At 35.0% G+C, this 14,921-nt stretch overlaps 1 protein-coding gene across 34 annotated transcripts in view; it reads left to right on the top strand.

Annotated features, from left to right (window-relative positions):
- br (broad-complex core protein) overlaps positions 1–14,921 on the top strand; it is an 87,183-nt gene that overhangs the window by 50,160 nt on the left and 22,102 nt on the right. For 22 of the 34 annotated variants that reach the window (XM_085944404.1, XM_085944406.1, XM_085944403.1 and 19 more), the window contains 4 exons: positions 9,658–9,862; positions 10,766–10,948; positions 12,696–13,223; positions 14,267–14,432. In XM_085944404.1, the coding sequence (XP_085800530.1) occupies positions 9,677–9,862; positions 10,766–10,948; positions 12,696–13,223; positions 14,267–14,432 (1,063 nt within the window). In that variant the 5' untranslated portion in view covers positions 9,658–9,676. The remainder of the gene's footprint in view (positions 1–9,657; positions 9,863–10,765; positions 10,949–12,695; positions 13,224–14,266; positions 14,433–14,921) is intronic. The other 12 variants (XM_085944410.1, XM_085944414.1, XM_085944409.1 and 9 more) reach the window with 1 other exon arrangement.

Below are 14,921 nucleotides of genomic sequence, written 5' to 3'. Positions count from 1 at the left end.
CACAATATGTTTAAAAAAATAATTGAAATTGAAATTCATTAGAAAGTATCGAAGCATAAAAAATTCTAACTACACAACTATTAGATATTGTAATATATTATACCCACTTTAATATATATTTTAATGTCGGCTTATAGTACAGTCAAGATTATCATAAGGGTGCCTCCAAACCTGCCACACACCTCCGCGTACCTAAAATCATATCCATTCTAAGGGCAGCATTTTGACTATGGATGTCACTGTTGCGACCATACGATGATTGTGATGTTCAAAAAGTCTATGTACACCATTAGCGAAGGGTGGAGGTAAGCTGTTAAGATCCGCCATAAATAGTGCACATTAAACTTTGTTAGAAATACGTTATTTGTTTTAATTGAACTACGACTACAATTTACAGATGGTGTTGGTTTGTCTTTAAAAATCAATTAAACCCTATCTAAACCAAACCATAATAGTTTTGGTATATTTTGGGCGGTACAACAAAATTGTGGTCACTTTTTCATTCATACTTATTGGTTTTCGTTGGATTAAGAATACATTATTATACATATTGTTGGTTTATTTTTTTTAAATTCATTAAAACCTGCCTAAACCAAACTATAATAGATAAAATATATTATTCTATCTAAGTATAAAATATCCAAAGCTATGTATGAATTAATTGCATAATTTTAGATATTTATAGATAGACACGTATTTTTTTAATATTATCTATTATGGCTTGGTTTTCGCAAGGTTTAATTGAATTTAAAAAAAAACTAACCAACACCATCTGTAAACTGTAGTTTTGTTTCAATGAAAACAAATACGTAGATATGACTGTTAACGTTTAGTTTGCACTATTAATGGCGGATCTTAACAGCCTACTTCCACCCTGCTCCACTAAAAGTACAATGCCTCAAATTTGAGAGACACGTCTTTAAGACCGTTGAGAAACTGAAATAATATGTACTAGCATCTTTTTTTTAAATATAATTTGAGAAAGAGAATAAAAGACGGATCCTGCAGAGGAAGAGATATTTTTGCAAGCATTTTTTTACTAGTTTCAGCCGAATAATAACAAATTAGTATCAACAGTCTGAAACTGTAAAATATCTCATAACTCTAGACTTGTTTGGACTATTAAAATTGCGCACGCGGACACTGCAGAATTATTTTTATCTAACAGTTTGCATTCTAGAGTAGAAAAAAATCTCTAAAAACACCCGCGCACGCATATCAACTAAAATATAATAATAATATACGATATATATTATATTCTGTTTATATCGGATAGCGATTCGGCCGTTTAATATATTTTTAATGTAAGCGAGGAGTAAATTGACGTAAATATCGGTTTAGTTTTAAAAAATAGATACATCACTGCGTTCAGCGGTTCTCAACGTTTTTTCTAGCTTTGAAACTATTTTGTAGTTTGGCAAACAGCGTCGGTATCTTTCATTGCGATGCGTTTTATACTCGAACCCTCAGATGTTCTTCAGACCACTTGCTCCAACGGATTATTTCTCACATGCAGTCGATTACAATACGATCATCTTTTCATATTGTGTAATAATTCCCTAACGAAGGCCGTACAGCTTCAGGGCGATTAGGGACAAGCCAAGGGTGTCTGCTGACCCCACCTTAATTATACATGATTTTTAGTGGAAATATTGAAACAAAAATTATGTCATATTTTCCTTATTAATTCTGAACTATAAATGCACAACGACTTGGAACGATCGATATATATCTAGATTTATAAAGTAATCTTTAATGATACTGAATAAAGCCGCAGGCGACTTTTTATACTATCCATGAAACAAGCCCAAGAGACAAATAGTTTTTACTTGAAATATTGACTCGTTCATTTTCTGGTGACTGGTTCATAAGACTTTTGCCGCAAGGATGTTTCGCACTCCTAACACCCCCGTTTGGCGCACACCTGAGGGCGATCTTTGCTCTATCATCGGCTATCCAGTACGTATGAGGTTCTTAAGCTACGAAATGTGGCGTCGTCCTCTGCTATTGATATTTATTTGGATAACAATTTAGTTAGCTGTACTATTGTCATCGTATAATGTGGTCAAGGTACTGTAGATTTCTACCAGTTCTCGATCCCATTAAATTTATCACTCGGTCAGTCCAAGGAATTTTGAAGATGCGACTATACAGCCACATCTCGAAAACCTAATAATCCGTGATATCTTGGTTTAACGTCCATATCATAAAGAAAGAATTGCTAGAACATAACAAAGAACCAGGCCTCGATTAATATGGGGACGTCTTGCACGCCTTGCTATCTCAATTCACGTTTATTTTATTTAGTGAGATTTGTCCCATTTCTCATTGTTAAATTTTACCACACTTAATTTACATTTAAGACTCGATAATTGAATTAGCAATAGGTAACACCTTGTTATGTGTACCTATTAGGTACGTTTTATTATAACAGCATTGTAATATTGTGATATTACATTTCAGGGCGTTAGGAATTTTGGATCATAGGGGTCTATCTACAACAACATAGTTTTGAAATAAACACAAATAAAGATTTTGCAAGTATGAAATTCATTAAATAAAACACTCAACTATATAATATAATATTATGTACAACATAGAGCCTTGTGTCACCAATAAATAATATGATTCCTACAGCATTGTCGAAACCGGAGCTAAATCAAAACTTGCATTTTTATTACCACGTTTTTCTTAGCTCGTATTCTTGTTTGTCCGGTGGTTGTCTATCCAGTACAAATCTTGAAATCGATTTTTAACTAACTTCCCGACTAGCTAGACATCTGAAACTTTTTGAATATATCAGAACACGATGCCAATGCATTCTTTTAATACTTTTAGCCATCTTTAAGCAGAATTGTATTAATTTTCAGTTAATTCTGTTTTGTATGAAAAGTTATTTCGGAAGAAATCCGTAATCAAATCCACTATTATTGGTTGCTAAGAAGGTGGTCCTAGCAACTAAATTATTGATATATACGTGCGTTAATATGGAAATCAAAATGACATTTCAGTATTCTATATTGTTTGTTGCAAAACAGCAAACAAATGATTTGTTGATAATTGCCTTATTATTTGTCCTAAATTATTAATACATAGAATTGTCAAGTTTATATGATTCAACAGACAATTTAAAAACGTGGTATATAAAAAGTTCTTTTTATCTTGTAATTATTTTGTAGTTAGCCCTCTGTGATCTTTGTCCACCGATTTTTGGTTATGGGTTCACGTACTCCAATGGAGTAGCTGCCGTTGCATGGCAATACTTATCCATATTTTGTTCAAACCCTTCATTACTTCTATACCTTTTCTACGATACCAATATAATGAAATTACAATTTGATGCATGCGAAACATTTCTAACTTTTCATATACCTACCTAAATACAACAAGTTAGAACTAATAATAGCATACCTACAAAAATAAATTAAATTATAATAATATCACTAGATCGCCTAGCTATCTATCTATATTTCAAGGTTTTGCAAATTTTCTTCGAGACTTTTTTGTGTATTGTAAACACTATTTTTTATCTAGACCAGGATTTATAAATAGCCTTATCTAGTTTCTTTTATTGAAACTACTATACTAGTGATAGTTTCTTAAAAAAGTAAAATACCACTATAAATTAAAACTAGGTCAATTTCGCATAGTTCTGCGGTATATTCTACGCATGTCGCTATTTTATCTATCGGGTAAACCAGTGCTTCCTAACCTTTTTTATGTGTATCCCTCAATAAAACTAAAAATACACAGAATCAGTCGAGATTTTATGTTTGTTTTTCTTGCTGTCCATCCGAGCGGATTTCTCTCCAAAAAAAAGACGTCCAAAAACAAGAGAGCTTTTACTTTTTAGCTTTCTTTTCTAAAAACTTTTTTAACGTCTGCCCAGTATTCATCGCAGATTGTATTACAAACGGACCAATGACATCATGATTCATGGCCCCCACAAGGGGGGTCTGACAGGGCTGTTGGGCTATTGGGGGCCCGGCATGGCGGGTCGACCCGATAAGTGAGATAAACATACATCACAAAAAAGTCTTAACATTTTGAAATATCTAGTTGTGTGATGGAATTTTTGATTATTGTGTGTCGATATTCGACAACTCAATAATTCAAGTGGATTTATTCAACAATACAAAAAAATACATCGAATACCCTTAATTTTACCTGAAACAACATTTAGAAAACTATTCTGTAGAGCGCCTCACTGTCTTTAACTCTAGCGATGGGTAGGGGGGCCTGCCAAAGATCCTAGCCTGGGGGGCTGCTTCAAGATTTGGGGGCCATGAATGACATGCTTGATGTATTCATTGTCATATCAAAATGAACCAATGTCTATAATATTCTTCATATTTCTTCTCGATGTGGAAACTTGAACCATAAACAACCTAAACTTGACACTATTTTTAAAATGAAGGTTCCTACTAAAAATTTGTATAATATTCATTTTACTAATGATGTTTTATTGATTACCACAATTTCGTTTAATTAAAATCTTCTAGTATATGGATAGACGCGTCGGTAGACAGAAAATTGTCAACATGGTAAAAGAAATCATGTTTTTTTTAATGCGGCCAACTGTATGAGAAATTAACAATTATTGTTTAACAATTTGTTTATATGTACGGTACATTCTATTCCCAGATATTTAAGCAAATAGTTAAAATTATTTCGCATGTTTGTTCAGCCTTAGGTGAGTTGGTATGTCCTGAAAACGGTATCATTGACACAGCGAGACTATTTTTTGAGATGTCGGCCATGTTGGATTCGATAAATAATTACTATTGAAACCGCTTAAAAACGCGGCGCAGAAAAATATTAAACAAACACAGTAAAGGCAGCCTATTAATTCAAATATAATGCATTTTGGTATGTGCGGAAAGAATATTAATGTTTTATTTACAGTATGTATATAGTTTAATAATTATAAAGTAGCGTACCAACTACATTCTGAAACAAGTTACTAATTTACCGATTATTGTCCAACAAGAACTTCTTGTCCACGTGTTAAAACTGTGAACTAACAATCCCCTTCAGTGCAGCTAATCACAATGAGAACTCACAAATGGGGAACGCTCCCAAATGTATCATTTCATTTTATTCTCCCGTGATGTACGGATCTATCAATTTACGTAATTTGATGCTTTTTATAATGAAAATATGTCTAAAACAATCAGGAGTGATGTTAGAATTATAAATAGTAAAATTTTGGTTAATTGTGAAGAAGAAAAAGAGTCTAAGTATATACGGTACTATACATTATTTAAACACGCCTTTAGCACGCGTTGCCGCCATGGCAGGTACGTCATTAAGAAGTCTTATATGCGACTACATCGATTTTCTGTTGTCGCCGATGTCTTATTGTCGACAGTAGTTATAAGCATTTTCATGAATCCATCAATATACATCATTCACTAAAATATGCCAAATAGCTAGTTGGCAAAAAATAATGCTAGATTTACAAAAATATGCAATAAGTATCTACATATTTATGTATTAACATTGGTTTCACCTCAAGCTACGCTGCCATTGTGGGTGTTAATTATACTTCCTTAATATTTAAAATAATTACAAGATAAAAAAGAACTTTTTATATACCTACCACGTTTTTAAATTGTCTGTTGAATCATATAAACTTGACAATTCTATGTATTAATAATTTAGGACAGATAAGGCAATTGTCAACAAATCATTTTTTTGCTATTTTGCAACAAACAAACAAATAATATAGAATACTGAAATGTCATTTGATTGATTGATTTCCATAGTAACGCACGTATATATCAATAATTTAATTGCTAGGACCACCCCCTTAGCAACCAATAATAGTGGATTGGATTACGGATTTCTTCCGAAATAACTTTTCATACAAAACAGAATTAACTGAAAATGAATTCAATTCTACTTAAAGATGGCTAAAAGTATTAAAACAATGCATTGGCATCGTGTTCTGATATATTCTAAAAATTTCAAATGTCTAGCTAGTCGGAAAGTTAGTTAAAAATCGATTGCAAGATTTGTACTGGATAAACAACCACCGGACAAACAAGAATACGAGCTAAGAAAAACGTGGTAATAAAATGTTTCAGATGGATTATAATCGACTAAGCTAATTTTATGAAACTATCCATACCAACCCATGTGCTTCTTTCATTTTGCAAGTATAAATAAATGTACTTAAGTAATAATTTATTATATTGTCATATTAAATGCGTGGAAAAGAAATAACAGCGAACTAGACGTAGGTAAGTTATCTCGTTGATGTATCTATCGCTTATGGGCATCAATCAAATTGGGACAAATGCACCCCTTGTTATTTAAAATTCTTAATTTCTTAATAGTTTTTAAATCATTTTTTGTCTCCACTGAAAAGTTTCGCTTTGCATTCTCGTGATTTTATAGGTCGATCGATTACAAAAAAATGTTTATAATTTGACGATGTTGCTAGAATAAAAAAAAAGATCATTAATACCGTCTGGCACGAGCGATAAAATATTCTTCTGTGTAAACATTCTATGATGCAATAGTTCGTACCTAACCTACCCACCTATTTTTAACAGTAGGGAACACATAACAGATTAATAATACATACATGCGAAAGCCAGTTGCCATCAATGTATTTATGTCATGGTCAGTGACGTTCCGTGGGGGTAGGCAGATTGAGCGTCGCTTGGGGGCGGCAGTTACTCGAAGGGCGGCAAATCGAGAAGAATCATTAGGTATATATAGAAATAGGTACCTAACTTAGCAATTACGGAAATATCTCTCCATTAAAAATACAGCTCACTGGTTGGAAACAAAATGTATTAATTGACATGGAATGTTTAACCGGAGTGTATTTTTTGTCGGGTTTGCGATGTCTAGTTTACCTCCGTTGTCTTTGGACGTCTGATCCTTGATGACGAGCAATGACACGTGCAGATTTGAGAATTATAGTTGAATTATAGGTAGGAACATACTCGTACTTATACTCGAACAACATCTTCTTGGTTACGTCTTAAAACTGCGAACTACAAGCTCCTCCCATTTTTAACCGCAATTCCATTATAAACTAACAAGCTCCACCCATTTAGTCGACAACAGCGCCTTTTGTCTAAATCTTCTTGTTGGAGAGTACCTACCTAATTAATTTATCCAAATATTTTTGCCAGTCACTCGAGAGTTTTGAAAGTTGTCAGGTGTATATTGAATTGTATCTGAAAACCGTGGACTCGCAATATTGTCTTTTGAAGTTGAGATGGCATTTAAATTAGACCTATATATTTTGTTAGTATTGTATCCATACAACACTTTTCTTAGATATTGGAGTCATGGAAGGATGATAAAAAATATTGTATAAAAATGGGGTGGCATTTTAGCGCTGCCTAGGGGCGGCATTTTGTCTAGGAACGTCACTGGTCATGGTTGCCATAGATCAAGACTTTGAAGTCAGTTTAATGACGGTCTGAAGAAATTCAAAGCCCGCTAAATAAATGTCCTCAAATATTATCAATATTAAATGCGACTTTCGTTTACGTGACAAACTTTAATACAAATTATTATGATACATATGTTTATGCTTCATAACTTTGCACTCCGCCTCTAGGATGAAAATGATGAAATATACTCTAAAAATATTTTTTTACACATAATATTTATTTATTTATTACTTACTAGATATATTAATACAACGAATACAAGTGAATATCATTTGATCTAATTTTATGCGTGGTAATCAGGTAAAGAGGCATATCAATGAATTAGTAAAAAGTGCACAAAAAGTGCAAAGTTATAAAACGTATACTCTACATATATAACTATTGAAAATAATATATCTTTTTTGAAAAAAATACGACACCCTACGGGACTTGAACCTGTAACCACTGGATTCACACCAAGATGCTTTTCCAATTAAAATACGGGCATCCTACTTAATTACGACGAATTTAACCAGTAGTTCTTACATGAAATAATGCTTATCTAATTGAGTTAATAATGTTTTTTATCGGTTTTTGTGTATTAAATCAAGGTAGATATCAATTAAACGCCTTAATCATTAACCGACGTCGGGATCACTCCAAATTTTTAGGTATAACGTACTTGCACTTGCACTTGCTAATAATTTAATAAACTATTTCTTTTATTCAACTAATTATTCACAAGATTTGAGAATGTAACATTTTATGTATTATTGAACATATAATTTGAAAACATCTCATGTATAAGTTAAAGGCTAAAATATACCTAAGTAGTTACATGTTTCCTAGTATGTATGCTAAGGAATTCGTAAAGAACTTAGGTGGGTACTTAGGTACTTACTATTTTTTTAAATACACTTTTATGCAAAGAAACTAGATTTAGATTCTCACAAATGAGCTATTACGGTAAACAAATATATAATTAATTATGTATTATAATATGTACATAGATACTTTGGTACTTATTTGTATTATTCATTCAACTGTTTACATATTGATGGTACCTATCCAATTATTTTTATTGAATACCTGTTGAGTATAGCAACCACATTTTATTTCAAAAAAATATGCCTAATTATATTATCATGACTAAGCATCTTCCTTTTCACTAGTTTCTCCTCGCATTCTACGCTGACTGCACCCTAAGCCAGTGCTTCTCAAATGCTGGTCCTCGGCCAATGACGTAACTTAAATTGGAAATAAGATCTCGATTTAATCAGGCTGTTAATAAAGATTTTTAAAAAGTGTTTTTGTCTTCTGATTCAAATTGAAAACAGAATTCCCAGACCTTTATAAAATTGTACTAAATAATATTTTACCATTAACCTCGACTTCCTATATTTTTGTGTGCGTATTGACAACATGTTGATATTACGAGATCACATGGCATATTAAAATGCAGACATATAATGCCGGAGGAGATACCAGCAAGGCGGGCTATGTACGCAACCGCCGATGGTCGGGAGATGGCTGAACTGCGCCACAAGAGATTTTCGAATGCTCAGTCAAAGCAACGGGAGAGTGTCATCGCTGGATTGTCTAGGATGGACGAAGTTTTTGAAGGAGGCCAAGGATTGTGCCATAAAAATGATGATTGTTAAAGAAAGCTTTTCAACCTTTTAGGAGTTTTTTGACGTTTTCTAAAAAACGCCAATGTGTAATTAGTTGCCTAGAGCCATAACTCACATATTCCAAAATTCGAGTTTTGAGATAACCGCAAAAAACCACCAGAACACTGTTTTTCTGTAATTAGAAGAAAAGTATTGGACTCCCTTGAACATTAATGACTGAGTGAGTCCATATACATTTTTTTAAATAAATATAATAGGTACCTACTCCTAAGACTGCAGACACACAGCACACTATGAGAAATAGAGCTTCCTGATTGGTTAGAAAGGCATTGATGACAAAACTGACATTATTCATTGAAAAGTGTGAGCTATGACACCAACAGTCAACTTTGTCAACGATTTCCACATGGTTTAATGTGATTTTTGATAGCCAACTATTTTTCTTTATATAGATGAATGCCTTAAGAATCACTTGGTATATTTATCTCAAAAATTACAAATTTGCAAAATGTGAGTTATTTATTACCTCTATGGTATGACTCTAGCCAGGGGACTCAATTAGACTGATAGAATCATCATTTTTTTTAAATGTATACGTTTCTAACTTTGTTTTCTTATATTGTTTGCAGTGAATCATTGCGTGCAACGATGGTAGACACACAGCACTTCTGCCTGCGTTGGAACAACTACCAGAGCAGCATTACGTCGGCGTTCGAGAATCTGCGCGACGACGAAGATTTCGTCGACGTCACGCTCGCCTGCGACGGCAAAAGCCTCAAAGCGCACCGAGTCGTCTTGTCCGCATGCAGCCCCTACTTTAGAGAATTACTCAAGGTACTTTTCTAACTATCTATTTCACAGATATCTATCAAATATTACATCTCCTCGAAATAATCCCCTTTGAGCTTGTCCAGATGACGCGTCACTCTCCGCGAGTGCATGTGAACAGCTCATTGAGGTCAAATGCACATCGACCGCGCGCGAGAAGTGACACGCGGCGGATACATGTGGACGGCTCAATGAGGTCACATGTACCTGGAATGCATGCGGGATTCTACGCCCGAGTCAAATCGCGCCATCTGGACAAGGCCTTTGCTGTAAAACTTCTTTAACTGGAAGAAAATAATTGGAAAGAAAATAAGCCTGGCCGCGCACTAGGCAGCTACAATAAGTGAAATGCTACCTAGTGCGTTCATTTGCGTACGTTGTGCGTTGAATACATTTTAATACAAAATATACGAAGATCATGTTGGTTGCTGCAGCCAGCCTTCCGCAGCCTGGCTGTCTAGTGCGCGGCCAGACTAATATGCTCGATTAAATTCTAATAATAAAATCTAAAATTAAGACAAATAAATTTTAAATATAGAATACATAGGTATATGTTCAATATAATAAGGCTTCAAAATTATGTAAATAGATTATCTACAACGTTTAAGGAATGTCCAGGGTTATGCTCTGAAAATACCATAAAAGCACCATTTTGACCTACGCTTAGCATGTGGGCCCTTGCTCCTTTGAATTAATGTGGAGATTTTTTTTATTTTATTGTCACGCCGGCAAGGCTTCCCAATCTTTTTCGTGTCACAGTACACTGAATAATTCTAAGAACATTGTTGTGCGTATTTTACCTTTTTCTATTTTTAATAGTGACCATCGACGAAAAAGCTTTCTCATGGTAAAGATGTTCTTGTTAATAAATACTTAAATTATCTTGGTTTTTCTCCCTGTTTTTCCCAGTCAACACCATGCAAGCACCCTGTGATAGTTCTCCAAGATGTGGCGTTCACAGATCTCCACGCGCTCGTGGAGTTCATCTACCACGGAGAGGTCAACGTCCACCAGCGATCATTGAGCAGCTTCCTCAAGACGGCGGAGGTTCTGCGGGTCTCCGGTCTCACCCAGCATGAAGATGCGCAAGGAGTAGGACTTTTTTTAAAAACACGTTCTTCTTGTTTTCACCCAGCCATACAAAACTAGCACAACGGTAGTTACGGAAAGATTGGACTATTGACAGTGGCGGATTTAGGCCGAGGCTATAAATGGTTTGGAGCCCCGCATCCGAAAATTTTGCCTGTGCGATAAATCACCGTTATGTATTGAACATATAGCGAGATTCCAGGATGGTTAATATTCTGTGATTGATTTTTGATTGTACCTACATAATTCTCATTTTTTCAATGTGTCGGCACTTTCTGGAGCCTCATCTGATTCATACAAAACCGGTGGTTCAGCCATACATTCGTAGATACGAAGAGTTTGGAGTATAGAAAGAAGATCCATTTATGTACTTTTTGTATTACGGCATTTGACACCAATTTTGCCAATTTTAGCACGGTTGAATATAGTTAATATTCTCCTAGCTGGCAACTGTCCAGTCTGCTGATAACATTTTGCTATTATTTGCGACTTGACGTGATTGATCATCTAGATATTCTAAATCATAGGTTTCCAACCTTTTGACTTCGCTGCACCACACTGAGTCAAGACTAGAAGAATTCTCTTGGATCGCACCGGAAATATAGTGAAATTTACGCGGGAAATAATAATTCACTTCCACAATCCAGGGTTGGGACTTCCGCTTAGCTCGTCCTTCTAAAATATGTCCCCGAATTATAATCAGCGTTTCTGCTAAAAGTTTAGATTTGCTATCAATAGAGATTTTCTATCTAGGAATTATTTTCACAAGCATTCAAATTTTAATCTTCAAATGCCATTCATTCTCTAAGATGCCCAACGGTTTCTCGGGTTCTGCAAACTAAAATAGGTACATTTATCAAAATAAAGGATCAAACTACGTTTTTCTGAACTACATCGTGCTCAAAAAAAGGATTGTCTTTTCAAGGACCAATGTGTTGTATGAAAATCGAAAATTAAGAATTTGGGGTATCTTTGCGAGCTTAGCTTAGAAATCTTAGATAATCTGTAGACTTTGCAGCGCTCGAAATGGAGCGGAACGCACCGGAGCCAAGCCCAGTTAATATGAATTAGTATGAAAATCATTACGTTAATTTACATATATATTTTTAAGTTTAATAATAAGCTCGAGATGACCTACACATCTATTTCTACAAACAATAATACGATTTTGTTTTGTTACAAAGTTTTTAAACAATTTTAATATAAAATAAATTCTGATTGATCAAAGTTTTGTACCATTTCATATGATTTGGATTTGGTATTCTAGGCTTCGCTTTTCGACATCTTCAATGTGTGTTGATATTGTATATTACTGATTGAACTAATTTAACAATCGAGCGGGGTATGCAAGCCATGCACTGCTTATATGTGGCAGATAAAGGAAGGAAAAATAATAATGCCATTTTTGCATATTTCGTAAAAAAAAAAAATTCGCCTGCGGTGCTGAAAGACGTTACCTGCCTAAATCTTTTTTTGTAGTGCGTATCAGAAAGACTGTTGTTGCATTTGTCTGTCTAAGGTAGCTAGATGGGAATATAAGATAATTATATAACAAAAAAAATCATACATTAAATTATTTTCAGAAAATTATCGAGCGCTCCGGTTTATAAACTTTTATATTTCAACTGCTGAGAATTTGTAGGAAAGACGTTTTTATCTGTCAGTGCAGAAATACAGACGTGTTTTGTAAAATTATATCATAATCTTGATTCTTGATCATAGTATTAATCATCAAACTTGTCGCCAGCAGCTGGCTCAAATGCAGAGCATGGCCGCGCGAGCCGCAGCGGCGCTGACGCCCGTCACCCCCCCTCCGCCGCCGCCGCACCCCACCCTCGCGCCCTCCTTCTGCGACAAGCTAGAGGAGGCTCTCCTCTCGCAGACGGGGCCCCCGTCCGTGCAGCCGCTGCTCCGGAGGGCCAACCACCACCCGCGCCGCATTTCGCGCAGCTCCGATAACTCTCCGGACGGCCACAAGCGTCCCCGCCACGACAACAACAACACCGAGCAGATATCCAACATGCCCTCCAACATCGCACACGACTTCTCCATCAAGCACCACCACAGCATCATGAACCACTCGAGACTGAATCACTCCATGGACAACATCGGCAACACCGGCAACGGGATATCCAACTCGAGCGGGAGCCCCTCGCCCCGGCTAATGGACGACGTGAAACACGAGCCCATGGAGTTGCTCTGCGGTGCGGCAGACATGGATAGGAGTGACGACTCGCCCCCGCCTTCGCATCACAGACCTCATGTAAGGTTCAGAAATGTAATTATAAACTTTTTATTTATTTTTTGTTTTATTTTCTTTTCTACCGACGAGAGGATCAAGAACGTAAACCCAACGAAAAGTCCCAGTCGGCGTTATAAGAAATGATATTATATTAAAATTAAAGTTTCTATATCAATATTAATAATAATTTTACTTGTTCTTTTAGCCCACACTTAGAGGCCATCTATGGACTAAAACCACATGCGGTTTAGAACCGTGTGCCATACTAAACTTATGATTTCTATTCATGAAAATATATTTTCACTAAATTTGTAAGTGTAAGTGTATGGTATAAACGGATACAATCAGATGCTTATAATATACTTTGTGAAAATATATTTCCATGAACAGAAATCATAAGTTTAGTATGGCACACGATTCTAAACCGCATACAGTTTTAGTCCATGGATGGCCTCTTACACTGACTTTATATGAATAGGACCATACATTCATCCAATTTCTAATCGTTTGCCGTACAAGATACAATATTCTCTTCTAGTCATACTTTATTTTATTTCTGTCACTCTCAACTCTGCGTTATATACATATCAGTACTAGTGAAATCGCTGACACTTTTAGCAGAGAATATTAGACGCACATTCAACGTTATATGCGTTGCACACTGAGCTGTAGTGAGGCCAATATAACTCTACACTTCAGCATCTTATAACAGTGACATCTGTTGCAGCACAATAAACTTTGAAAGTTATAATTATCAGATAAAAGCATTTGACTATATTTTATTTTGTATTTATAGAAACTATCACTTTTATTCATACAAATATTAGTTATGATTAGAGATCAAATAATTTCGAAGCATTTAAAGGTGTCACCAGTTTCTCACGTTACAATTCATGCTATTCATAGCAATTGCCTTGTAGATATAATATGTTTAAAAAATTCTAGTCTTAACACAATATTTCATTATAATATAAAGAGAATATTTCCATTATGTCATGCCATACATTAAATACCTAGTCAAGTTTCCGTTGATGAATCAGTGATTAATTTTTATTTTTATTTTCTGTTATTCTTGTCAGTTGGGCCCCCCATCACGCGGGTCGTCAGCCGAAGCGGACGAGCGCACCCCACCGCCCCTGCCACCCCCGCCTCCGCCATTTCTCTCACCCAGCGAAGCCAAACTCTTCACTCCCGGATCATATAACTTCAGCATGGCAGCGCTAGCCGATCATTCACCGCTTGCAGGTAAACATTTGTCCAACTTAATGTCACTTCTATATTTTATTAACCACCCAACGTCAGCGTAACCATAATACATAATTTTGAAATAAGAAATATAATAACGAATACTTTAATATTTATTAAGTACCTACCTATAATATTTAGAAATTACATAATTGTATTGTCTATGAACAACTGCAATCCTGCCAACATAATAAAGACATCTGTCATTCTACCTATATAATGCCTTTTTCCATTTGCTAGTCTTCAGCATATTATACAACAAAATATGCTTTTAAATGTCTCACTTTTCTCTGAAACGGTGGCCATTATAATGTGAAATTATTTTCTTTACATAGGAAATCAATACAAACTGACATAGTGTCTTAAATAATTATTATTTCCTTAACTAACCACCAATGTCAACATAAAATATGTTATAGATATTCAAAAATATGATGCAAACCTTCTCTATGTTATGTACAATATCCACTTCTGGGTGATCGTTATTTA

The sequence above is a fragment of the Rhyacophila brunnea genome, unplaced genomic scaffold (assembly GCF_057557595.1).
Source record: "Rhyacophila brunnea isolate RB1 unplaced genomic scaffold, BYU_Rbru_1.0 scaffold_17, whole genome shotgun sequence".
In the NCBI taxonomy this organism is placed as follows: Eukaryota; Metazoa; Arthropoda; class Insecta; order Trichoptera; family Rhyacophilidae; genus Rhyacophila; species Rhyacophila brunnea.
Note: the sequence above shows the minus strand (reverse complement) of the source record. Positions and strands in the feature narration are given on the sequence as shown.